At 42.5% G+C, this 27,692-nt stretch overlaps 2 protein-coding genes across 4 annotated transcripts in view; one reads left to right on the top strand and one right to left on the bottom strand.

Moving 5' to 3' along the window:
• SPATA6L (spermatogenesis associated 6 like) overlaps positions 1-27,692 on the top strand; it is a 141,325-nt gene that overhangs the window by 91,032 nt on the left and 22,601 nt on the right. The gene's annotated exons all lie outside the window — the stretch shown is intronic.
• The window catches only part of SLC1A1 (solute carrier family 1 member 1), a 74,215-nt gene that overhangs the window by 31,868 nt on the left and 14,655 nt on the right, over positions 1-27,692 (bottom strand). The window contains exon 2 of the mRNA XM_074953308.1: positions 15,785-15,925. Coding sequence (XP_074809409.1) covers positions 15,785-15,925 — 141 coding nt within the window. The remainder of the gene's footprint in view (positions 1-15,784; positions 15,926-27,692) is intronic.

Genomic DNA, 27,692 nt, shown 5'->3' with positions numbered 1-27,692 from the left:
GAGAAGCTGGGGCATCAATCGTTTCTTTCAGATGCTCAGTTTGTGCTACATTGAATGAGATGCGTTAGTATAAAAGAAACTTTTAGTTTCCTCAAAGTTAAGTTTTTGCATTGCATTTTACTTCAGGGAATAATCCTGAGTAATCTTTGCCATTCTTTTGGTACCAAGAGGATCCGAGATTGTTCCTGAATGAAGCTGATGTTTAAGAGCTACTTGAAAACTTTTAACATTTCATTGCTGGTATATTTTGCAGGATCGTTACTGTTTTGCTCTTCCATTTCAATAGACAAAGTTTCATCCAGTAGTACATTTGATCTTGAAGAATCAGAAGAATTTTTGAGACGGGCACCAGTCTCTTCTGTCTTGCTGCTTGATCCAACTTTCAGAAGTTTCTAAATAATAATCCCTTATTATTTTCAGCTACATGCACTCCCCTCTTTTCTTCTTCCAATGACAGACAACGCTTTGCCCCTACTACCTACACAAGCCTCACTCTGTCCAATCACCAATGAACTCCACCTGTTCTCCTTTCCTCTAGGCTTCTGAATAGTTCTATAACTTTCTTATTATTTCCTAAACTTTGCCACTCATTCATTATACTGCCATGCCAAATTTGTATAACTCTGCTTTATTAGGACTCTACTTAGTTAATTCAAAAGTCCCTAGAGATTTGGAAGTAAACAGGGTGGAGCTATATAATAGGGATATTTAAGGTCTGAGCAGCTCTGTCCTGGCATGTTTCTCATTCCTTTCACCTGTCTCAGGAGCTATTCTGTTTGAGAACAAGGGGCTAAATTCTTGAGACTTCTTTTTCCATTGCCCCTTACAGACGATGTCCATGTTAATGCAACTGCTTTTGTAGTGGTCCCAGTCCAAGATCAAGTCTCACATCGAGCTACAACAACTTTTTTTGTGACTCTAGAACAGGGGTGGGCAAACTACAGCCTGCGGGCCACTTCCCGGCCCAGCAGATGTTTTTATCTGGCCCTCGAGCTCCCACTGGGGAGTGGGGTCGGGGGCTTGTCCCGCTCCTCCCGCTGGGGAGCGGGGTCAGGGGCTTGCCCTGCCTGGTGCTCCCCAGTCCCCAACTCATAATTCCCTTGATGAGCACCATCTTCCAGCATGCAGAGCCATACTGTGCAGGCACGACTTCACCGTGCTGTTTCCAGGATCAGAACCCCACCCCTACGTGGCAGCGCCCCCCCACGCTGCTGCGCACCCAATCCCCTCCCGGTCTCCTACGGCCCCACCCTCGAGAGCCTCGAATCTGCCCAGGGCCACACTCGTCCCAGCTAGGGTGCCTCCGCCCATGGTGGTGCCTGGTACGGCTGCCTTGGTGTCACTGCCAGCAAGACCCCTAGGAGTCCCCGGTACCGCCCCTGTAGAGCTCTCTTCCCTGCGCCACACCCCATGAGTCCTCCCTGCCCCCACTTGGTAATATCCCTTATAGAGCCCTTCCATGCTACACCCCACAGAGTCCCCCTCCCCCACCGGGCATTCATGGCCCGCCATACAATTTCCATATCCAGATGTGGCCCTCAGGCCAAAAAGTTTGCCCACCCCTGCTCTAGAAATAGGGAAAGTCATCATCAAATGCATATCTGCAGCATTTCTCATCAGTTCTCTTAGCAAGACTGAAACAAGTCAACTTAAGATTAGTGGAAACTGACAGAATCCATTTCTTCCACCATCCCACTTAGCCCACACAATAAATTGTCCATTAAGCAGAATCAGCAAAAGGCAGACTGTTTAACTGCGTTTTTCAATGGTGCCACATTTGATGACCAATACTTAAACTCTCTCTACACCGAGACTTTCATACTGCTCACTTGGCCAGTTCCCAGCCAGCCAGACAGCAAGTGGTTGAGCTCTGTGTGGAATTGACTGCTGAGACAAAAGACTTAATCAAAGGACCATCCCACTTCCTTTATTATTTTAATGAAAAGATTATGGTGTTTACTGCCTGGCCAACAACCACCAGCCACCCAAAATCCTACATGGTATTTGTATTTGATCTGTAGAGAAACCAAATCACACTGCTGCAGGGAAATAATTGACATTTACAGACATGCCCACTGGGACATCATAGGGGGCAGCTACCTCCCTTCCTAATTTTCCATTGTAAAAGATAACAAATAAGAGCAAGGCCCCTTGAGGGGCAGAACGAGCTACTGCATCTGTTTGCATCATGTCTATTATGAGGAGTGCACACAGGAATTGAAATTTAACTGCTTTTGGAGAGGCACGTTCTGTGCCCCGGCTGGGGCAGAGGAGCTGTCAGCTCCCACTGAGGCCCCGGGGCCGGAGGAGCTCATTCTCCCCACCACGGCCCCGGGGCCACAGGACCTCTGTGCCCCCACCATGGCTCCGGGGCCGGAGGAGCTCTGTGCCCCCGCTGTGGCCTCAGGGCCCATGCCCCTGCTTGTCCCCCTTTGTTCATGCCCCTATTATCCATATTTGCATAGTAATTCAGAGGCTGATCCATAGGCAAAATGCAGTTTAAAACTGCACCAAATTGCATCAGCTTCACTGCTTGAAATGAGAAATTTCTGCAGCACCTCAGGGAACCATTAGAACATTGTTCAGCTCATGCCAGTACTACTGCTGCTGCTTGCTGCTGCTTTATTTGATTTATTTATTTATTTTAGCCATTCCCACTGCCACCTCCAAATGCTGAGCCTTGGAAATGCCACCAGGGACATCCTATGTAAACAAAACCACATGTGTGAATTTTATTTATCGGCTGTCAGAACAGAAGCACGAATGGCAGGAAATACATAAGACATCTCAAGCTACCGTTAGTGCTTTTCAACAGGCAATAACAGGAACAAAAATGTAGTGTTGTTTTGTAGGTATGGGCATAGAATCATAGAACTATAGGGTTGGAAGGGACATCGAGAATGCATCGAGTCCAGCCCCCTGCACTGAGGCAGGAGCAGGTAAACACAGACCATCTCCGATAGGTGTTTGACCAACCTATTCTTTAAAACCTGTTCTTAAAAACCACAACCTCCCTTTGAAGCCTATTCCAGTCCTTCACTATTCTTATAATTAGGAAGTTTTCCTAATAAGGAACCTAAATCTCCTTTACTGCGAATTAAGCTTATTACTCATTATCCTACCACTAGTGGACATGGAGAACAATTGATTACAGTCCTTGTTATAACAGCCCTTAACATATTCAAAGACTGTTATCAAGTCCACCCTCAGTCTTCTTTTCTCAAGACTAAACATGCCCAGTTTTTTTAAAACTTTCCTCATAGTTCAGATATTTTAAACCTTTTATAATTTTTATTGCTCTCCTCTGGTCTCTCTCCAATTTGTTCACATCTTTTCTAAAGTGTGGCACCAAGAATTGGACACAACACTCCCGTTAGGCTTCACCAGGGCCCAGTACAATGGGACAGTTACCTCCCATGTCTTACATACGACATTCCTGTTAATACACCCCAAAATTATATTAGCCTTTTTTGCAAATGTTTCATATTGTTGACTCATATTCAAATTGTGATCCACTATAACCCCCAGATCCTTTCCAGCAGTACTCCCACCTACCCACCTATTCCCCATTTTGTAGTTGTGCATTTGATTTTTCCTTCCAAAATGTAGTATTTTGTACTTGTCTCTACTGAATTTCATCTTGATTTCAGACCAGTTTTCCAATTTGTCAAGTTTGCAACACCTCCCAGCTTGGTGTCATCCGCAAATTTTATAAGCATACTCTTCACGCCATGATCCAACTCATTAATGAAAATATTGAATAGTTCTGGACCCATGACTGATCCCTATGGGACTCCTCTAGATATGTCCTCCCGTTTTGACAGTGAACCATTGATAACTACTGTTTGAGTACAGTCTTTCAACCAGGTGTGTACCTAAGTAATTTCATCTAGACCACATTTCCCTAGTTTGCTTATGAGAATGTCATGTGGGACTGTGTCAAGAGCCCGACTAAAAATCAAGGTGTATCACATCTACTGCTTCCTCTCTATCCTTTAGGCCAGTAACTCTGTCAAAGGAGGAAATTAAGTTGGGTTGGCATGATTTATTCTTAACAAATCCATACTGGCTATACCTTGTACCTCCATTATCCTCTAGGGGCTTACAAATGATTCTTCAATAATTTGTTTCACTGTCTTTCCATCTACACTATGGGTGCGCAGCACTTCTGAAAATCAGGTCCATTTAACAGAGCCGATACTACATGTTTTGCTATCCATGGTGGGAAAAGTTTCTGGCACCCCCTGAGCAACTGAGCCAAAACACAAAAATAAAAAATGGCAGAGCAGCCAGGCAGTGTGCCTGGATATTGATTGGTGCCACTGGATGGTGATGACTAGGGCAACCACCCTGATCACCCCCGAGGCTGGCCCTGTCCTTCAAGGCATTTCAAGTGGTTACCCTAAAATTGAGGAACTTGAAATTATTAATTAGTTTTGAGAATTTATCTAAAGAGATTAGTAAATTTTTAAGGGTGACCACTGGAACTACCCACACACAAAAGCCCTGTAAACACTCAAATCCAGGGGTTGTTCCTCACTTTTATCCAAATTTTAATCTGAATTTAATGAGAATATAAAATAATCAAATCTAAGGAAAGTTATTCTGCCTATTTGTAACTTGTTGACTGTTGTGTCCTCCTCTAGTGGCTAGTCTAATAAGGATCAACACTTACTACTGCTATCAGCTATGAGAATTACTCCTTTATCTCTAAGAACTGAAAATCCAGGGTTCTATGTCTAGTGTTGGAGTCTTATTACATATACTCTTCCTCCTTTTATTATATAAAAGAATTTAAGTTTATATTCATCTTCCATGGGACATTAATGCTAATCAGTAGTAACAAATTTATATGGATGTTGGCTGCCGTGAAATTTGGCAAATTTAATATTAGACTCTGCAGGCATTGTTTCTACTATATTTTCATGTAATTCATGCTATCATACGTTACATCAGGCTACAGATGCAAATATCGTTTCACATGGAGAGGGTCTTTTACACTATTCTGCAATTTCTTGAAAGGTCTATGATCTCAAATTCAGCTCTCAAGCGAAACGTGCATTCAGCTTGCATGTCATCATGCATGTGGTCTCCTTTATGACTGAGTAGAGCAGGATGAACTCAAAGCCATTTTATGAACAATACCACTGTATCTAAGTAGGAGTGAATGTTGTATTCACCTGACCTGACAATAAAGAATGGGTGAATCAAATGTTACATTACAAATAACACAAATATTTTTTCACCCATCTAGCCTGCTGCTGACATCAGCAGGCCCTCTATGCATGGCCTGGGCACTTCCCCCTCCTCATGATCATCAGTGGGAACAAATAATCCCAGGCCTCAGGCCCGCTGATTGGGGTGGGGTGGGGGAGGTGTCAAGGGGGCATTTGCCCATCCTCACTCCACTGCTCGGTACTGCTCCTGGAAGTGGCCGACACGTCCCTGCCAGCCCCTGGGGAGGTGGTCTCCGTGCGCTGCCCAAGCACCAACTCCTTCAGATGCCCAGGTCTGGGAGAAGTCTCTGCTGACTCTGGAATACTCCTCCTGGAACAGGCCCCAGATTCTCCTTCTCCTTGAGAGGAAGGGAACCCACTCACCTCATATTTTCAGGGGTAGTGACTGGCCTGCTCCTCCCTACTGTTTCTACATTAGCTGCCCATTGCCTTGCTTTTCCCACCCAATATCTCACAGGGATAGCTAGTAAACGTGTTTCTGTCCAAACCCTCAGTCTAGCAGTATAACTTTGTCATCCTGCTCCAGTGGGGAGCAGAAATGCCGCTGTCTGCAGTGTTTACTGGCCCTTAAACTATGGGGCTGAAAGATTCCCTAGAGTGCACGGGAGCTAAGGGAACCCTGGAACTCACACAAGCACCATAACAGATTTTGTATAATATGTATACTTCAAATATCACATCATTCACGTCACAGTGCATAGTTTTTACTGTAGTAGTGATTGTCTTGCCATTCCAGGTGCTGAAGTTTGGCATGGTAATAATGCTACACATTGTATAGTATTCTTGTTACACAAAATCAGCCTTCCCCCCATATGCAGAATCTGAACCTCACAGAACCCCACAAAACATCCCCAATGGGTCAGAAGGAAATGGGTGAGCATGCTGCAGGGCTGATGCATCCCCACTGGTGCTCCCTGTGCCTGGCTCTACAATTGCAGTCTCCTTTCTGATATGTTTAACTATTGCACCATAAAGGCTGTTCAAGCTCATACACAATTAAAAGATTCCTGCAGTATCTAGATATGGCCAGGATAAGCTGAGATGAAGAAGCAGCCTGAGAAAAGGATCCCCTGTATATAGCTGGCTTAACAACTGGTAGTGTTCGTTTCTTTAAAATTAGTGCATCTGAATCTACAATGAGCATGATAAAGTATTCAGTTTTGCAGTTATACTGAAACTCATCCTTTCTCCTTTCACAAACTCAGAGTGGATGAACTTTAAGAAAAAAAAAAAGGTTGTAAACTGAGTTTTGGAGTGCAACTAGTAGTTTAATTGTTATGCTTTTGGCTTGAGATCTCATTCTGGCAGCATTCATGAAGTTAGAGAAATTATTTCATTTACACTAAGGCCCCTTCACACCATTCTGGCAGTGTACCTAAAAATGGGTGTAATCTACACTTTTCTTTTAAAAGCATGTTATTTTATTTTACTGTAAATTAGAATTGCGTCCTAAATATAGAAGATATGGCTATACGAAGCTATACAAAGTTTCATTGGGCAGGAGTATGCACCTGTGCTATTGCGTAAAGTGTCCTGAAATATTTTCACCAAATAGAGTGTACCAGCTCTGTAAATTGCACTATCTTGCAGGTTGACTTGAAGTAGAATGTGATTTTGCATGCCATAAAATGGCCAGTTTTCAACATTAAAAAACCAACCAACTGGTCTACATTGGTAAGACAAGTATGGTAAAGGAGAGAAGTAAATGTGGAAATATAGCCAGATTCATGACATAGGACGGCAGAGTTTGCTGTACATTGGAACAGCATAAAAGGAGTGTGGAAACAAACCCCAAGGACTACCCCTGCTGTAAAGTGATGCCCTCAGCAGCATGAAGTTGCCAGAATAGTTCTATGCTGCATGCCTACCACCCCCAATAGTGGAAAGGGTGTGGCTGGAGAGTGCTGTGCTCCAGTTAATCCCAGCCAATGTGACCCAGCATAATTAAGAGCAACCTACTCCTATCGTTCAATGATGCCAGTTTTTACCCTCCTGTCAATTTCCCTTTTTCCATTTCTGGCTCTGTCTTTTCCATACTGCCCCCATATTTGGAATCATCTTCCAGTCCTAGTTTACAATGACACCACTCTCTCTTTAATCACACCCCTCCCAAAACCTCATCTCTTCCGTGGTGGCCATGAATCTTGACTTTATAAAGTATAATACATGAACATTTAATTTATTCCCTTATCTGGATTGCACAGTGTATTCTCCAGGACTAGACGACGTAAGAATTATGAAAAAGCTTTAAAACATTGTCTATCTACATCTAGAGCGGCTAGTATAACCTGTACTTTAAACATTGGTGTAACTGTCACTACCCCACATTGTTAAGTGTTTTCACAGCAAAATTCAGTGTAAACCCTTCTAGTGTTGAGGCATTTTATGACTGCTAATAAAACACAATTTACATTTGTTTGTGTGTAAAGGTTAAGTTTGGCCCTAAAATTTTAACTGTAAAGAAACATTGTATGATGAAGGTGGTGGGCTGCCAGATTGTGAGGTGTAGTTAATGGAAGCTATTGGGTGCTCGGCACTTTTCAAAATCAGTCCACTCTGTTAGGAATTTAAATATGGGCTTAGGAATCTAACCCAGCATTACTGAAAATCCTGGCACTTGATGTTCTCTGTATAGGACTGCTTACTGTTCAATGAATAATAATGGAAGTTTGGGGATTGTTTCAGTCCTTAGTTTAACCCCTCACCACCAAATAACTAGGAAAAAGGTAGTGTGCCTCTGCATATAATGTGGGCTGAGCAATTTGCACTAAGATGCTGATGAAGGGTTTTTGGCATATCTGACAGTGAATGGGATCTCAACTGCAGTGCTGCTGACAAATAAATGCATAGGTAAGAATTATACACTCATCACATATTGGTTTTTGCTTGTTCTAGAATTAGACCCAAGAATGAGACCCATTCTAGCTGTCCAATCAAAAATGCACTACCTAGCTTTTTTTTTTTTTTTAAAAAACAGAATGGAAGAATGCTGTCAGTTATAACCAAGCGGCAAGAGATAGTTTTGGTCAAGTATAAAGAAGACACTTGAATGTTTGTCATTTGCTCTGACAACTCATAGAAAGCTAAACTCACTTGCTAATCTACTGAACATTTTCAGAATAAAAGACACAAATGAATTAAAAACAGACAATAGAAAAAGTGATCATAATTATTAGAAAAAGATAAGTATATAGCATTTCAAATAACTTTTTCCACACCTGAAAGATATGAGAGGCTAATTAGAAATCAGCACTTTAATATGTGTTGAATACACAAAAATACCATTGCACACCAAATATGCAAATTCACCAACTTTCAAACTTCATATGGATGGATGGAAAGTAATTTGCTTTGAATGCCAAAACACTTGCTGCAAAATTTCAGTAAGTTGTCATTTCGATAATAAAACATAAGACAAAAACATAGACAGAATCCAGCTTTAGAAGAAAAAAGAGAAAAAACGAGCACACTTGCAGGGACTTTTAATCAGGTCTTGGAGGCTAGATAAGTCCAAGTTAATGACTGTTGTCCCTTGAAGGGACACAATAACTAAGTTAAGTAAAAAGTCTTTGATACCTCCTATGCTCCACAAAAAGAGATATACTTACTGCTTTACTGGCAACAGACATATTCCAAAATAGACTATTTCATCACAGCTAGTGACCTGGTTACCTGTAGTATTAATTCCCACATTGTTATATGGGATCATTCCCCAGTACATTTTAATGTTTAACAAAACTCTTAGTATAGTACTTAGCTCACACAAAACGCAAGGAATACATTAAACAAAACCAGATTTTACATGGCTCTGAATCCATGATGTGAACCTAGAACGTGGGATGGACTAAAAGTCTAAATTAGAGGGAGGATAACACATCGCTGCCAAACAAAAAGGCTAAATGATTTCACAGGAAAACGTAGAGGCAGTTAATGGATACAGTAGACACCCAATCCCCAATTACTGCACATAAAATATGATGTGAATACTGTTAACGAGGCACACACTGAAAATGCTTTATTTAGCCAGGTATTACCAGCAGTCAAAGGAATAGATGGGCAATTATTAGCTTACAGCTCCTACAAAGGAAACGCTAAGACAGTAAGTATTTTAATGGCTCGTGGCATTAATGTTACTACATATAAGGAAATACAGGAAAGGAAGAGGGTAGCTCATGGCACATAAAGAAAGTCAGTACAGCACAGTGAATTACTTTAACTTTTGGTTTGATCAGATTGCCACAAACAACAGATCCTCAGTGACATGAGTCGGAAAGAGATTGAAGGCTACAGATACTGCAGCATGCTTTCTTTAGACTCTTTGCCCTTGTGAGTTGGTGGTGATCATGCTCTGTGAACCAGAACAGCACTTCAAAATTTTATTATAATTAAAAACCTTAAATAATGCAGAGACTGCCTATGTTTCATGATGGCAACCAATATTGATGGGACAGGACTGGCTGTACAGTCTTAAGAGAATGGAAGCAAATCCTTGTCTATTAATAGCCCATGACACTGCAGTTCTCTCTGCCTCAGTAACACTGAACACCACGGGGTGTTTGCCTTTGGCATCCTTCAGCCCAAAATGTAAAGGTGACTTGCAAGGGAAATGTGTCTTTTTGCTCTTTACACAATAGACATGATGTAAAGTAACCACCCGGCACAGTGGGGTCCAAATAACAGTGTTTGCTAATGATATATATGTATGGCCTAGCTTCATATACACACTGCTGCTCTGCAGGGCTCTAGTGGCTTCTGAACTACAGAAGACTGTGAGGGCCACTAAAGGGTCAAAACTATTTAAAGGGATACTATCTAATTCCCAAACACTACAGGAAATAAAAATTGGCTTGTGCCTTTTATTTATTTATTGCTCCTTTATGATTTACAAAGAAGGTATAAACAATTTTACATATTTTTTAAAAAGTTTTTGATTTTTTTCCACATAGAAATGCAGGTCTTATTTGTTCTGGAGCAATCTGTGCTGACTTCAGAGCTAGTAAAATCATCGCAACAAACAGTGAAAGTTGAGCAAGTGTAAGGAGAAAAGGATTTTTACTCAGGTCTAGTCTGCACTTGGAATAGTCCCAATTCAGTCATCAATGGTCAGCAATCATTGCCGCTGCACTGATGCTGACCTGCAAACAAGGACAAGCTGGGGTTTGCACCTGTTGTGGTAATTGGGGTTTACACACTTACAAGGAAAGATAAATTTTGATTAGGTGAATCAGCACAAAGCTGACAATATTTACATTTTGCTTCAGAAGAATGACCTGTTTTCATTACTTCACTCAATCATTTGTTTCCTACCACTTCCTTTCTCTTAAGGCATATGGAGTCAGATGATTCTATGCACTGATGTTTGGCAGTCACTAAACATTATTCATGCATTTGCAGTATTCATCAGCAGCTTTCACATTTACTAGAGTTAGACTGTGAAACAACCACTTTGTAAATTTAAGTCTGTGAAGAATGGAAGCTGAAACTAATTAGATGAGCTCTATTTAGAAACATGTTTAATAGATGCCCTGCATCTGCATACCTTCTGAAACTTTTTTTAAATTCTAGTAAACCAAGCCCCCAATAGCACACAAACTGCCCATGTGCCTCCCTTCAACTGTTTTTCATCCCAATTATAACTGATTCCATCCATTAACCAAGTCCCTTTCTCCAATCACCAGTAAACTGTCTCTAGTCCCTTTCTAGACAGTTCTACAACTTTCTTATTATTTCCTATTAAGCATAATCACAACCTTTATGTGAAGAATTATTGCAGGTGAATGACACATTATTAGGCAAATCTGAGTAAAATATCATTCTTTTCCTCTAGCTGATTAAGACGTTTACGTCGGTATACAGGTAAAGTCTGAAATGTTACCAATCTTAGGGAACATTGCACTTTGAAAGATGAATTTTTCAGTGAGCACCAAAGAAATTGGATATTTTGGGCCAAATGATCTTTAATGGGCCCTTTGGACACAGTAAAATTTATATCTGCTAGCCAATAAAATTAGTTATGAGGAGATGGGAATAATTACAACTTGGTCTCTGCGGTAAACTAAAATTAATTAAAAGAACACTGTACTATACTGAATCTCCTATATTCCCAGAGCTCTTGACAGCATAACAACCGCATTTCTCATATTTTAATAAGATTTTCTAAAGCTTTATCAGGGGAGATGGGAAGACGTCACAAATAATATTTCCACCTAGCACTTACATTGACTAGTTACTAGGGCCTAGTCCTGCTCCCATAAGATCAAAGGCTAAACTCCCACTAGCTTCCACAGGTGCAGGCCCTTCATCCTCACAATACCTCTGTGAGGTAGCCATGCAAGTATTATCATCTCTCCTTTACAGCGTGGGAAACCAAGACAGCAGAGGAAAATTATCTCTTGCCAAGCTCTCCATTTACACAAGAGAGGGGGGATATTGCTTCCCAATGTTGAAAATGCATCAGGTAAAATCCTTGCCTCACGGAAGAAATCATTGGGAGTTTTGCTATTTACTTCATTGGGGCTAAGATTTTCCCCATCATGGTCAATTTATTTTAAAGTGTATCCTGTATCAAGGGAAAATCAAGAGACCAGACCATAAATGATTTACATAATGGCATAGAAAGTACATTTATAAAGTTTGTGGCCTATACAAAGCTAGGAGGGGTTGCAAGTCCTTTGGTGGATAGGATTAAAATTAAAAATGAACAGGACAAACTGAAGTAAATAGCATGAAATTCAATTAAGGACAAATGCAAAGTACTCCACTGAGGAAGGAACACTCACTGCACAAATGGAAAATGACTGCGTAGCAAGGAGTACTGTGGAAAGGGATCTGGGGGTTATAGTGGATCACAAACTAAATATGTCTCAACAGTGTAACACTGTTGCAAAAAAGGTAAACATTATTCTGGCATGTATTAGCAGGAGTCTTGTAAGCAAGCCATGTAAGCAGGGGAGTTGTTAAGCAAGGCAATTTGTTCTAGTGTTTAACCACCCTGACAGTTAGGAAGTTTTTCCTAATGTCCAACCTGAACGCCCCGTTGCTGCAATTTAAGCCCATTGCTTCTTGTTCTATCCTCAAAGGTTAAGAAAAACAATTCTTCTTCCTCCTCCTTGTAACAACCTTTTATGTTTTCAAATTTTGCCACCTCACTGTTTACCCCTTTTTCCAGATCATTAATGAATATGTTGAATGGGACTGGTCCCAGTACAGACCCCTGGGGGACACCACTGTTTACCTCTTTCCATTCTGAAAACTGACCATTTATTCCTACCCTTTGTTTCCTATCTTTTAACCAGATATCAATCCATGAGAGGACCTTCCCTCTTATCCCATGACAGCTTACTTTGCTTAAAACCTTTGGTGAGGGACCTTGTCAAAGGCTTTCTGAAAATCTAAGTACACTATATTAACTGGATCCCCCTTGTCCACATGCTTGTTGACACCCTCAAAGAATTCTAGTAGATTGGCAAGGCATGATTTCCCTTTACAAAAACCATGTTGACTCTTCCTCAACAAATTATGTTCATCTATATGTCTGACAATTTTGTTCTTTACTATAATTTCAATCAGTTTGCCTGGTACTGAAGTCAGGCTTACCAGCCTGTAATTGCTGGGATCACCTTTGGAGCCCTTTTTAAAAATTGGCACCACATTAGCTATCCACCACTCATTTGGGACAGAAGCTGATTTCAATTATAGTAGTTCTGCAATTTCACACCTGAGTTCTTCAAAACTCTTGGGTGAATACCATTTGGTCCTGGTGACTTATTGTTTAGTTTATCGATTTGTTCCAAAACCTCCTCTAATGACACCTCAGTCTGCGACAGTTCCTCAATACTATCATATTGTACTTTCCATGTGGCAAAAGCAGTATCCACTCAATGTCTTGCACAGCAGGATGAAGGAAAATAGTGATAGCAGTGTAAATGGCTACCTTGCATGGACATGCCTGTTCTGTTTTCTTAGCAAGCACTTCATAGCTATCTGGATACTGGAAGTTATTGTCAATATCTCCAGAAGTTACAGAACTTAAATTACTTAACTTAAAATACATAAATTACAGAACAGAATTGTTACAGAACTTAAATTACTTAACTTAAAATACATAAATTACTGAACAGAATTGGAATGTTGATTGCCCAGGCAATGACACTGTCTGGTCTTTTTTTCTTTAGCAAAAGCTGTTTGAGTTCTGTGCCAAGAAACTGCCACATTTGTATGACAAATATGCACTTGTGTTCAACGGAAACCAAATCTGCCAAGGCAACAGCAAAACAGCTCACACGGGTCTCTTTTTATGAATTTAGGCCTTGCAGTCTATAGACAGTGAATTCTGAGTTCCCAATAGTAGTTACAAACACAGATTACTGATATTTTGGGGGGAAATGGTAGGTGGTAAGCATATTATGTGGGGGGAAAATTATGTCACTAACAGAAATGTTGGACAGGAACTTGTTTCATGAATAGGGTTCTATGTCTGCCATGGAGGTCACGGAAGTCATGGATACCGTGACTTCCTGCGACCTCCGTAACTTCTGCAGTGGCCAGTGTGGCTGACCTAGGGCCTTCCAAGCAGCTGGCCCCAGAGCCAGCTGCTTAGACAACACTGGGAACAGCCACACCGACCACTGCTGGAGCAGCTCTGCAGCCATCTGCTTGGGCAGTCTCACAGCCAGCTGCTCCGGCCAATGCAGCTGGCCTCAGGGCTCCCCCCTCCCAGCTGCTGCTGGAATGGCTGGAGGCCCCCTGGGGCTCCCCTCTCCCAGCGGCAGCTGGAGCAATGGCGGGCCCTCTGGGACTCCCCTTTTGCCGGGGCTGGAGCAACAGCAGGCCCCCTGGGATTCTTCCCGCACAGCGGGCCCCCAGCTTTCCCCCTGCAGTGCGCGCCCCCCCCCCCAGATTGAATCATGAATATTTTTAATAAAAGTCATGGACAGGTCATGGGGCCGTGATTTTTTGTTTTTTGCCCATGACCTGTCCATGACTTTTACTAAAAACACTCACGATTAAATCATAGCCTTATTCATGAATAATGAATTTGGATCCTCTGAAGCCTGTACAAATTAACTGGATTATATCACTTATTTTGAAAATCCAGGTCCAGTTTCATCCACCACTCAAAGGAGTGAGCCTATTTCACAGCTTGTTTGAAAAGAGAAAAGGGCTTATTTCCTCTTGATAGCTTTTCCTGGAACTCTTGTCACTGACTCAAATTCAACATGATAAAAAATAGAACTCCTCTTTCTTTCCTTCTCCCTCCCATCTCCAGCACCATAAAATAGCCACCGTTCTCTCCATCATTTAAAACTTAGGGTATTTTTTCTCCTCTTTTTCTTCCCCCCACATCCTGGCTGTTGGGAAATCTCTAAAATCTCCTCTTTCATATTAATCACTTCTGATAAAAACCTTGTCTATGTTGTGGCCACTTCTCATCTTGATTCTTGCAACTTCCTTCTTGCAACTCCCTTTCATGTATCCAAAATAATGGCGCCAAAAAAACCCCCAACAAAAACTTTGCTGCTGCTGCTGCTCTTGTTTCTCCTCATCTCAAATCCCTTCACTGGCGTCCTCTCACCTTTACACCAGAATAATGCCTCCAAGGCTTGGCCAGCTCCACTCCTGCCTCTATTGCTGCACTCATTTCCTGGCAATTGCCTCATAGCATTTGATCCTGCATCATGGAAATCAATGGGATCTTTGCCATGGACTTCAGTAAACTCAGGATTGAGTCCCTTACAGTGTACATGCCTCTGACTGCTGCTTTTATTCCTTCCTACCAATCCTGTCTTCAACCCTTCTTTCATGCCATCCCTATGCTCAGCATTCTCTCACTCACTCTCCAACCACAAGGTGATCTCCCTCTCCTCAGTCAAATCCTGTAGGCCTTTCCATGATAACCCAGCCAAACGACAAAGGGCATATTGAACACAAGCCAAAAGCAAAGACTGCGTGGAGATGATAGAGTAGAGCACTTTGGCAAACATGGGTGGGTTTATTATGGAGTGTTAAAGGAAGACTACTTGAGCTTTTGTTTCCTGAACAAAAAGTGAGAGAATAAAAAACAAACAAATGAAAAAAATACCACAACAAACTTGTAGTTAGAGCATATTTGACAGCCAGTTCTGCCACCTTCTGCATTTAAAGCTTGATCCTGCAAATATTTTACTACTAGTTGTAGTACTTACTACTGTGCATTCATAGAGAGTACACAGAGTTAGTATTTGCAGATTTGGACCCATAATTGGGAAGCACTTAATCCACCATCAAGAATGGGGTGGGAGAGATGATTTACAAGACCTGCAAATGATCGTGGGAGAGTTTTATCATACATCTGGTTTTTAGCAGCATTATCTATCACATTCTGACTTAATCTTCTATTTCCATTCACATTCTATATAGAAACATTTCACATAAATAGAATTTTTATAATCTAGGATTGCAGATAAGAGTTTAATAAAATATTCTTACAATTTATTTTCATAAAAAAGGAGAAGAAAAACCAAACAGTAGTTGAAGGAACATAACAAACAGCATATTTTTAGTCATACCTGTAATCATGCTTGATATGATCAAGGGTAGAATGATGAGTTTGAGCATTCTCATCAGAACCTCTCCAGGAAATGCAAAGTAGAACTTGTCCAGGTTGGAGAGCTTGCCATATTCTCGTACTAGAACTCCTACCCCAATACCTAGAAGGTACATTAAAAACATAACACATATTCAGGATTATGCAGTAGGTTGTCATAAATAAGGTGGAGGAGAAGAAAACACAAGTATTAAAAAATGGGTAAAACAAAACTGACTACCAATTTTATTTTTTCCAAAGTAAGGTGACTTTTAAAATGACACCATGTAGCAACAGAGATACATACACCTCAGTCTTTTCTCTTGGCATATTACCGTCAGGTAACAAATTAATACAATAAATAATAGAATAAAATGTCTGAGTTGTGAGGACCAGTAATTTAGGCAACCAAATAAGGACACAAGAGCCTAACTTTAAGCATCTCTTTTGAGAAATCTTAGCGTAGGTCTTCCGAGGCTCAGCCCTTAACCACAAGGCCAGCAGGACTTTGTACAACTTACTCTATTTACATCTATCAGGAGGGTTTGCAAATGGAATTTTAAAAAACTTAAACATTTATCACAGTTAATTCTACTGGTATATTAAAAAAGAAACTAAGATGATCGATATGTAAGGAATTTTCTGATTTGGTTGATCCATATCAACTAAAATATATGTAAACTAGCAATATTTTTACTTCATACACTCCATGTCATTAGAAAGAAAAACATCATGTGAAAAATCACACCGCATCATTGTAGTTGCTACATTTGTTTAATAATCACCAAGTATTCAATTAACCTAAACCACTATTCAAATCAAATTATGCTTGTATTACTCCATTTGAGCCACCCAGAAAACACCAGCCAGTGAGTATAATCAATGGCTAAAAAGAAATGATCAGACACATCGATATTTATTCTTATCTTTCTCTTAAACAAATTAGGTGATTACTCTGTTTAAAGGAATGAGGTAAAAGATAGTAAATATTACTGAAAACAAATCCTTGTCCAGGAGAGTTAATCCCTCCACTCTGGCTGAACAAACCCTTTATTTTCAATTTTAACCTGAACTAAGAAATGAACATCAGTGGGCTAAGACACGTTTACCAATGTTTTGACAGCTATTTAGCTCTTGTTTCCCTAAATAATTATAGAATCATAGATTCCAAAGCCAGAAGGGACCATTGTGATCAGTCTGACCTCCTGTATTACACAGGCCATAGAACTTCCCCAAAATAATTCGCAGAGCAGATCTTTTCACATAGATGCGTGTGGTTTGAGATATTGGATACTATTTTTCTAATCAATAAATTTGTGTTTAACTATGACTTGATGGGTGTTTGATATTGCAGTTATATTTAGTTGGGTTATCATTGATCCCTTCTTTTTATATTTCCCAGTCTGTATTTTATGCAATTTAATAAAAATGGTAAATAATTTTTAATTTTTTTCTCTTCACCTTTCCATACCCTCCCTCCACCGTAGTTTTTATTTTAAAGGGAACAGTTGTATAAGGCAACAACTTTGCAATCACTCTGCACATTTAGGTCCTGGTCATGCAAAGTGTCAAGAGCCCTAATCTCCAACTGGGTTCAGTTCAGCATTCAGAACCTTGCAGGACTGGCCCAATCCGGCAAACTCTTACTAATGTTAGTTGCCACATTAAAGTTAGAGTAGGCCCAGATTTTTAAAGGTATTCTGGTATTGCTCCACTCAGTGTTGCAACACCTAACTGACTTAGGAGCCTAAGTCTCATTTTCAAAAGTGACTTGTCTACACTTAAAATGCTACAGCAGTACAGCTGTGCCACTGTAGTGCTTCAGCATAGACACTACCAACGTGGATGGGAGGGGTTCTCCAATCAACATAGGTAATCCACCTTCCTGATAGGTGGTAGCTAAATTGATAGGAGTATTCTTCCATTGACCAAGTGCTGTCTACAAGGGGATTTAGGTTGGCTTAACTGTGCTGATCTAGGGATGTGGATTTTTCACATTCCTGACTGACTTAGTTAAACCGACCTAATTTTCTAGTGTAGACCAGGCCTTAGGCTCCTAAGACTCCTTGAAAGTTTAGGCTCTGAAATGTCGGTATGTCTTCACTACCCACCGGATTGGCAGGCAGCGATCGATTCAGCGGGGATCGATTTACTGTGTCTAATCTAGATGTGATAAATCGATCCCCGAGCACTCTCCTGTCGACTCCTGTACTCCAGCGCTGCGAGAGGTGCAGGCAGAGTCGATGGGGGAGCGGCAGCAGTCGACTCACCGTGGTGAAAACACCACGGTAAGTCAATCTAAGTATGTCGACTTCAGCTACGTTATTCACATAGCTGAAGTTGCATAACTTAGATCGATTCCCCTCCCTCCCGCCCCCCAAGTCACTTTTAGGCTCGTGAGGTCTGGTCTACTCTACAGACCTATATTGGTATAACTACGTTGCTCAGGGCTATGAAAAATCCACACCTCTGAGCGATGCAGTTATACCAGCCTAACCCCCCGTGGTGGACAGTGTCATGTCAACACAGCTACCGCCTCTTGGGGAGGTGGATTAACTACGCCAGCGGGAGAGCTGACTCCCACCAGCTTACAGCATCTTCATTAAAGTGTTACAGCAGTGCAGCTGCATCAGTGCAGCCACATTACAGTGACCAAATGTCCCGTTTTTATTAGGACCATCCAAATATTAGGGGCTTTGTCTGATATATGCAGCTACACCCCCACCCCGAAAAAAAAAGTATGCTAATTTTTCACACTTGCTGTGTAGTCACCCTAAGCTGTGCCGATGCAGAGTTTTAAGTGTAGCCTTGCCCTAAGTGAGGTAGGTGGTGCAATAAATAACTTTAAAAATCTAGGCCTAGTGTATATCTAAAACTACAAGCTCAGCAGCAGCACAGCTGCAGCTATACTAGTGTAGCATAGTAGCCATTTAGTGATGGAAGAGATTTGTTCATCGCTGTCATTAATCCACCTCCTTGAGAGGTGGTAGCTAGATTCATGGAAGAATTCTTTTGTTGACCTAGCAGTGTCTATACTGGGGCTTAGGTCAGCTTAAATACATCTCTCAGGAGTGTGAATTTTTCACATCCCAGAGTGACATAGGTAGATCAACCTAAGTTTTAGGTGTAGACCAGGTCTAAGAGACTGATGTAAAGCCCATTGAAGTAAATGGATACTTGCAGGATAGGGACCTTATTTGGTTTGGGACTCTGCTGCTTCTGTGACAGCAGTAAGTAAATCAAGATTAATCAGTTGACAAAAATTGTGTACAAGGTATTTCCTTGATTCTCAGAAGGTTTGTTTCCAAAGTTATCGCATTTCTTTGGGAGCAAAATGGTAGGTTATGGGATGAAACGGTGGGGGCGGTTCTGAGGAAGAAGGAGAGGGGAAATGAAAAAAGCCAGCTATAAATACGTAAAACATTAAGAACATATTTTTAAAATGTTGCTGCTTATTGGGGTTTCCCTTGCTTTGGCAGTTGCAAGCTCTGTTCTGGGCTACTGCATGAATATATGACCAAGCTCTTTGAAAATTACAGTGAGGACTTTCTGATCTAAGCACCAGATTTAAAATGCCTCAGCTGGTGTTCTGTGTCTTTTGGGAGAGGATGGGGGGCAGCACAGAAAGGCACAGCTTTGAGCCACCTTCAACCTCTTCCTATTCCTGTCTGCTCTGGGAGCCAGTGTGGCACGTGGTGTGTTAAGTACAGCAAGAAGGAATTGCTCTACTTTATGGCAGCATCCCCTGGGGTATGCCTATGGGGTACCCAGGCAGCCACAGCAGCGGAGCATGGGCGCTGTGGGGACTCCTGGATCTTCAGAACATCTTGGCCTCTTCCGAGCACATTCTCTATCCTTCTCTATGGCATCCCTACACAGTGTTTGCACCTGAATAATTTTTCCCTAGCTGGCTAAGGGTCTTTTATGGCCCCAGAAACCTCAGATTCACATCCATTTAAGCTTGTCTCAGCTCTTCATTCTTCCAGTGCAGATAAACTGAGTATCACAGTCTTGCTATATGGGGTCTTTCATATGAGACCTTAAATACTTAGATCTTGTGTGCTCCACATGGAGACTAGAATCTCATGGTGCTTTATGTAAACTAAGGATTTGCACATGTATCACCACCCAAAAATTCTTTTTGTTGTGTTGTTCACTAGTTCAAATGCTATCTTCCACCCTTTAAGTGTCTGCATGTCTGTGTGCTCTTTGTAAGTACCATAAAATTTACCTCCCTCAAGTCTGATGATAAACCATCTTTTCTTCACTCCAAACAGAATAGCAGCAACTAGGCATGGGAACTTTATGAACTTCTACCTAGTTTGTATTGCTTCTATTAATGTGCAAGTTAACCTTTCAGCCAAATCCCAAGCAACTAAAAAGCTATTCCTGATTAATTTCGGTCAGTGAGCACAGACAGTTTAACCTTCCTGCAACACCCTGAATCTTATCCGCCTTCAAGATATTTGCAATATTATGCAAGTGTCCTTCATCAGTGGAAGGAGAGACACAAAACTCTCTGCTGTTTATCTAAGTGCCTAAATGAAATGTGTTGGAAAAGAATTAGTCTGAGTTCTATGTTAATTCTAAAGAAGGCTCTTAAAGCCCTAAATGTAAAAAAAATTACTGAATGTGTACTTATCAAGCTAAGTCACTAAGGCCCTGATCTTGCAAACTCCTATGTACATGTTTAAATTTAGATCCCAGTCTTTTCAATGGAATTACTCACATGCCTAAAGTTAAGCACATTTATAAGTGTTTTCAGGACTGGAGTTTACATTTAAAATAAGGTGTTGTAATGTATATAAAGTACAGTTCCACCATATATACAAATACTTGTTAATACAGAATGGAACAGGTACAGTCTCAGAGCAAGGTTGGTCTTTAAAAATAATTCTGAAAAGCTTAGGGAAAAAGTCTTGCTATTTAACAGTTCTGCTTCTTACTTCCTTTACTCTAGGCAGGAGCTCTGGCTGGAGGACAAATGTGGCTAACTTTTCCAAAATGCCTTCAAGGGGAGAGATGGGAAAAGGAACCATTAGCTACCAATCTCCCACTGTAAGGATAAAGAGGTGCTAGCTAGGGAGTAGGAACTGATATCAGGCTGAGTCACGAGCTGAATAGAACCCATCACTTCTGCCAGGGAAATGTTCAGTGTTGCTAAGTATGCAATATTTAGGTGAGAGGGCAAATGGAACATTAAGAACGGAGAGTACCTGGCAGCATTGGATTGGGGAGAAGGGAATGCTAGAGATAACATCTACTTAAAATCTAGTCAGTTTCAAAAAACAGAGTTCAAAGTAGCTTTGGGTGCTAGACTTGCTCTTGCGCCTCTCGGACAATTTTTGTGGTTTCAAAAGCACATTTTCCTATTTTTAAAAATGTGTTTCTCTCCCACATTGCTGCATAAAAGACCAAGACAAACAGGAAAACTGATTAAGGCCTTTGCTCTGTAAAGACAATAGTGCAGGTTGACCTCTGCACTCACACACAGCCCCACTGACTTCAATCAGGTTCTGCACAGGGCCCAGCCAGTGGGTTCTTTCTCCAGGATTGGGTCTAGTTGACTAGATGGGGGGAAAGGGAACAGATTATACCCAAAGAGCTGTCAGAGGCACATGGCAAGCAAGCTGAAAAATAGGGAAAATATTTATTTTCCCTTAATCTCTTTCAGTTCCAGTCATCTTAGGTGTTACTTGTAACAACAGTGACAAAAATGTCTTTGCACAGTGTCTTTTTAATTATTCCAGATGGTGACTTACTCATGAAATGATTATATACACCTTTTGATTTCCATGTACTGTATTTAATAAAGTTACTGGAAAGTGGAATGGGTCACCATTCGTAAGTTGTTTTCCCTGATCTTCTGTTACCCTCTCCACTTTTTTAGGTACCACTTCTACATGCCATTTTTTCAAATTTTTAAGATGGGGGTGGGGTTTCCTCAGACTCTCACCCATGTAATTTGTTTGTTTGCTTTGGAAACTCAGACAGTGCCACAGATGAGGCTTACCTCTCTCAGCAGTATTTTGAAACAGCTGTGCTGCCACTTCCCTATTCAGTCTACATTCTGACAAGTAAACAGCAATTAATTCTTAATGACTTGTGTAGCACCTCAAAGCACTGTGGAGTTAAAATAGGACAGCCACTAAAAATGGAGCTAGAAATGCTACACTAGAATTTAGGACAGGAAGTGAGAAGAATATTTTATTCAATTGAAGTAATGGGGGAATTTTGGTAGGCAGCACATATTTGCCTATGTATTGGAATTTGTGAATCATAGGTTCCATTCCTTTCTGAGCTGTCATCAGCATCAATTATGTCAGTACCTCTTTTCTGACTGTGGAATTTTATCCTTGGGAAATGTAATGCAATATAGGAAATGTAGTCTAGTGTAGAACAGATTCCTGTACACACCAGTGTTTTAACACTATGCTGATTAGACCTGTTCTGAGCAATTTAGAGGACACAGTTAAAAATGTCCATGTTATTGCTGTTGCTACCATCTTTGAAACTGAACCAATATTAGGAACAGTAGAAACTCTCTAGTGTAGACAAAGTTTCAATCTGTTATTTTCTTCTTCTCGCCCTTCTTGTTATTCCATTTCTCCTGGAGTGGTTCCACTTTCTATAAAATACTTGAATAATCATTGGGCAAGAGGGCATGAAAACTGCTCGATAGCCTTGTTCTTAGGGCACTCACCAGGGATGTGGGAGCTCTTGGTTCAATTCCTTGCTCCACTTAATTTTTTAAATAAAAATGGAACAGCTTCAACACCTCTTCCCCAAAATACCCTATAGGCCAATGATTCAGGCATACTTAGGGTTTCCAACCCTCCAGGGTTGAGTTGGAGTCTCCAAGAATGAAAGATTCATTTTAACTAAGGATTATGTCATGTGATGAAACCTCCAGGAATATGTCCAGCCAAAACTGGCAACCCTAGGCACGCTCCTGTGAGGTACGAGACCGAAGTTCAAATCCCCATTCCACATCAGGCAGAAGAAAGAACTGAAGCAAGATCTCCCACATCCCAGGTGAGCACCCTAACTGGTTGGCTAATGGTTATATGATGGGCTCCTCCCCTCCCCCTTTTGTGACTCAAGCCCTTTAAAAATGCACAGGCACAGCACATTTCATTCAACCCAAAATAGACTTTTTTGATTTACTGATTTTTTTTTTTTAATTTCTGGATTGGGTTCAACCAGAATCAATTTCCCCCCCAATATTTTTGGAACTGCCAGCAAACAAAAAAAATCAATTATTTACTGACCCCTAATAGCAGTCAGTGTGATAGGAGAGGGTAACTACCCATCAATTCATCACAAACGAGTCTCCACCACAGAAAGTTGTATAGTGTCCTGCCTCTTGAAGAGGGAACCCTGTGCTTCTCCTATAGCTCTGCCTAATGGAGAGGAAGCAGGAAATGATGTGAAATGATAGCATCTAGAGTTAGCTACACTGCAGAGCAGAACTGCAGTGCTACTTCTATCAAATCTGAGGCCTCTCAAAATCCAGGAGGCATGGGAGCTCTCTAAGTAGGTGATAGTACCTGCCTGCTCTGTGCGGGCATGAACCTCAGAGACTAGGTAAACTGTGATTAGGGAACCCTCTAAATGGTACAGCTGCAAACCAAGTACTTAGATGTGTCTGTCTCATTTGGGGCATCATGTAGGCGTTTACAGGTGAGTCAGATTATGACAAACAGGTGAAGTATGTCTCTGCATCTTATTTATAGGTATTGTTTTTGAAACATTCGCTAGGACTGGTGCATAACATTTGCAGGGAGAGAACTACACTTACAGTGCTTCTTCCCTTTAACCATGGTGTTATCTGGCAAATGACAGAAATTTAGGAATTATTAAAAAAATAAAATAGGTGCCTTGTCAACAAGCTCCTGCTTCCTCAGGACTCAGCTGTGCTGTTTAAGCACTAGCCCATGGGGGGGCCTTTGTGGAGCTGCATCACTGCAGCCATGTGCCTTCATAACTCCACAGCCAGTCACAGCTAGCTCTCCTGGTGCAACAAAGCAGGGCCAGGGCCTCAGGGTTGCATGGAGGAAACAGCCCCTGCACTTCTTCCAAGCACAAAGACAATAGTTGGGTTCTACGAGGGCTGCCAGCATGCCCCTTTCCCTCGTGGGGCGGGTCATGCCGTGCCACACATCCCGCCCACCTAACAACAGAACAGCCTTCCCCCCCACATTCCCTATGGCCAGAGCCCCCTTGGACCCGCTATGCTCAGCGCCCCTCCCCCCAGACCCTGCCACTAATGCACAGTGCCCTGCATGCCACCACCCCTGTCCAGTGCCCCCCTGCCCACAGCCCCACCACAACTGCCCAGTTACCGCACACAGAACCCCCACTCCCTAGTGCCTCAACATACAGATCTTCCCCGCTCCCTCACAGCCCAGCACCTGCCCGAGGTCCCCAGAGATCCACTCCCCCATGCCCTGCCTCCCGGCCGCACTCATCAGCCCTTCTGGGAGGCGACTATGTCTGCTGGGCTGAGCTGCCAGTGCAGCCAGGGCTGGTCCTGGGGCAGAGAATTACTCTGGCCCCCCGGGAGTGGCACAATCAGCCAGGCCATGGCCTGCCCCAGCCAGCCTCCGTCAGGACCCACTTGCCTGGAGGGGCCCAGCCAAGCCCCCTCATTGCCCTCCATCAACTGGCTGAGACTGGCCAGGCTTCTGCACCAGTCCCAGGTGCCTCAGCACCAGGGAGACAGGTGGGGCCGCACAGGTGGTGGGAAGCAGAGACTGCCCCGGAGGCGGAGATGCACGGGGGTCTGGCCACGGGGCAGAGAGAATCATAGAAAATTAGGATTGGAAGAGACCTCAGGAGGTCATCTAGTCCAACCCCAGCCAGGCTTTGTCAAGTCAGGCTTAAAAACCTCTGTGGATGGAGATTCCACCACCTCCCTAGGTAACCCATTCCAGTGCTTCACCATCCTCCTAGTGAAATAGTTTTTCCTAATATCCAACCTAGACCTCCCCCACTGCAACTTGAGACCATTACTCCTTGTTCTGTCATCTGCCACCAATGAGAACAGCCTAGCTCCATCCTCTTTGGAACCCCCCTTCAGGTAGTTGAAGGCTGCTATCAAATCTCCCCTCACTCTTCTCTTCTGCAGACTAAAAAACCCAGTTCCCTCAGCCTCTCCTCCTAAGTCATGTGCCCCAGCCCCCGAATCATTTTTGTTGCCCTCCGCTGGACTCTCTCCAATTTGTCCACATCCTTTCTGTAGTGGGGGGCCCAAACTGGACACAATACTCCAGATGTGGCTTCACCAGTGCCAAATAGAGGGGAATAATCACTTCCCTTGATCTGCTGGCAATGCGTCTCCTAATGCAGCCCAATATGCCATTAGTCTTCTTGACAACAAGGGCACACTGTTGACTCATATCCAGCTTCTCATCCACTGTAATCCCCAGGACCTTTCCTGCAGAACTGCTGCTTAGCCCATCAGTCCCCAGCCTGTAGCAGTGCATGGGATTCTTCCTTCCTAAGTGCAGGACTCTGCACTTGTCCTTGTTGAGCCTCATCAGATTTCTTTTGGCCCAATCCTCCAATTTGTCTAGGTCACTCTGGACCCTATCCCTACCCTCCAGCATAGCTACCTCTCCCCCAGCTTACTGTCATCCGCAAACTTGCTGACGGTACAATCCATCCCATCATCCAGATCATTAATGAAGATGTTGAACAAAACTGACCCCAGGACCTAAGTTTCCTGTCAGCGGCGCGGCCACGCAGCAGCATATTTAGCGCTGTGCAGGTGCTCAGGGAACCCACCTGGGGACCTACTGTGGCCGGGGATTGGCCAGGGGAGGGGTGCCCCTCCCCCAGCCCCAACCTAGCCAGGCCCCCAACCTGCCATGGCCGGGGTGCCCGGTCCTGGCAGGGTGGCCCAGCCCAGCCCGGCCCCAGCCACGGCCTGGACTCAGGCGTAGCTCGGGGTGGCACAGACGCAGGAGTGGCCCGGCCTGGACCAGACCCAAGCACAGACAGAGCGGCCCGGCCCAGCCCAGACCCAGGTGTGGCTGGGGCAGCATGGACCCAGGTGCGACCGGAGCCTGGCCCTAGCCACAGCCAGGGCGGCGTGGACCCAGGTGCAAGTGGAGTGGCCTGGCCCAGCCCCAGGTGCTCCCTGGGCAGCGTGGCCGGGCCGAGCCCCAGACGCGGCCAGGGCAGCCCAGCCCAGCCCGGACCCAGGTGCAGCTGGAGCACCCCTCCCCTGGCCAGAGCCCAGCCCTGGCCTGGATCTGCTGGGGCCAGGGAAGGGGTGCCTATCCTGCAGCCCAGGTGTTGCTGTGGGAAGAGAGAGCTGGGGGGAGTCCTCTCTCCTCACCATAGCCCTGGTGTCCCTTCCCACACCCAAACCCCTCATCCCCAGCCCCACCCCAGAGCCCCTGCACCCCAACCCCCACATATCACCTCCATATTGGTGCACATAACAAAATTAATTCTGCACATGGGTGGGAAAAATTAATGGGAACACTGCCCAGGACCAAGTTCATTCATGATGTAACTCCACTGAAGTCAATGACTTTGATCTATACAAAGAGTGAAAAAACACAACCTGAAAATAGAACAAAACAAATGAAGCCCTATAAGTAAAATATCTATAGCCACAAAATAATAAACATTTTGTTTTTATTACAAAATAATTTCAAATATAATCTGAAAAACATGCTTATTTCTCAACAATCAGATCTCCTCGCTTCCCATAATGAGTTAATTTGGATGGGTCAAGATAACAACTCTAGTGACCTCTTGGTTTCAGACCTCTATTTTTGTTGTTCTAAAAATCTGATGTCATTCACTGTGATATTTTTAAAATTTATTTTGGTCGTTAATTATTCTTGATTACTAGGACTACATAGCTGATAAATAATAAACCTGGGTCTTCTCAAGACATAATATTTATTCCAGGTTCCAGTCTGCAGGAGACGAGCTTATCAGCTTTGAGTTACTCACCATCTGTCTCTGTTCTTAGCCTTCTTCCCATCTCACTTTACAGCTTTTCTTTCGAGAATCTCCTCCACTCACATGGCTTCAACTGCTACTTATCCACTATTTTTTTTTTTTTTTTTTTTTTTAGCAAATCTACTTGCCCTCTCCTGAGTACAGCAGGGCAAAAATCTTTGACCGAACCATTTTTCAGTGAAAAATGCAGATTTGGTGACACCAAAACATTTTGTGAATTCATACGGGTTTCACCAAATTGTCTGTGTTTCTTAAAAAAATTTTAAAAAGCCCACCTCTCCCACAAAATAAAAACATTTTCTTTCTAACAAGTTCTAAATAAACTGTTTTAATTTTTCACCTGGAAATGGCTTCTTATTTAGAAATCTTTAATGTCATGAAAAAACAATTCAAACATTCAACGCTCAAAATCAAAATAAAATGTTTCATTTGACCCTGAACTGTTTTTTTTTAAACCTTTATTCTGGCTATAATAGTTGAGATTGGAAAGGCTGTTTAGTGAGAAACTGAAGATACAAGATAGTGACGTGTAGAGAAACTATTACTCTGAAACTAATCAAGACAACAACGTTGAGACATCAAAGAGATGACCTAGAAATGGAGTTCTGATTAAGCAGGGTCAGGTTGCTTATGATTCCTAAAATGTGTGGAGGTCTGAGAAATGTTTGTTTTGCAATATATTGTGAAAGTGTTAGGGTTGAATAATTTGTAATCTTTGTAAATGGACATGATGTGTTGCACTCTGTCTCTCAAGAAGCTAACAAGTAAGCATGGAATGTGAAACACTTGGAAAGAGGAACAATTTAAAAAAAAAATGAATTGGACTCTGCCAATTTTTTATCTGTGTTATAATTCTGTCCTTCAGCATTAGAAAGCAATTAAAGGCATGGGAACATATGTATTCATCA

This window comes from Natator depressus, chromosome 5 (assembly GCF_965152275.1).
Source record: "Natator depressus isolate rNatDep1 chromosome 5, rNatDep2.hap1, whole genome shotgun sequence".
NCBI classification, from domain to species: Eukaryota; Metazoa; Chordata; order Testudines; family Cheloniidae; genus Natator; species Natator depressus.
Note: the sequence above shows the minus strand (reverse complement) of the source record. Positions and strands in the feature narration are given on the sequence as shown.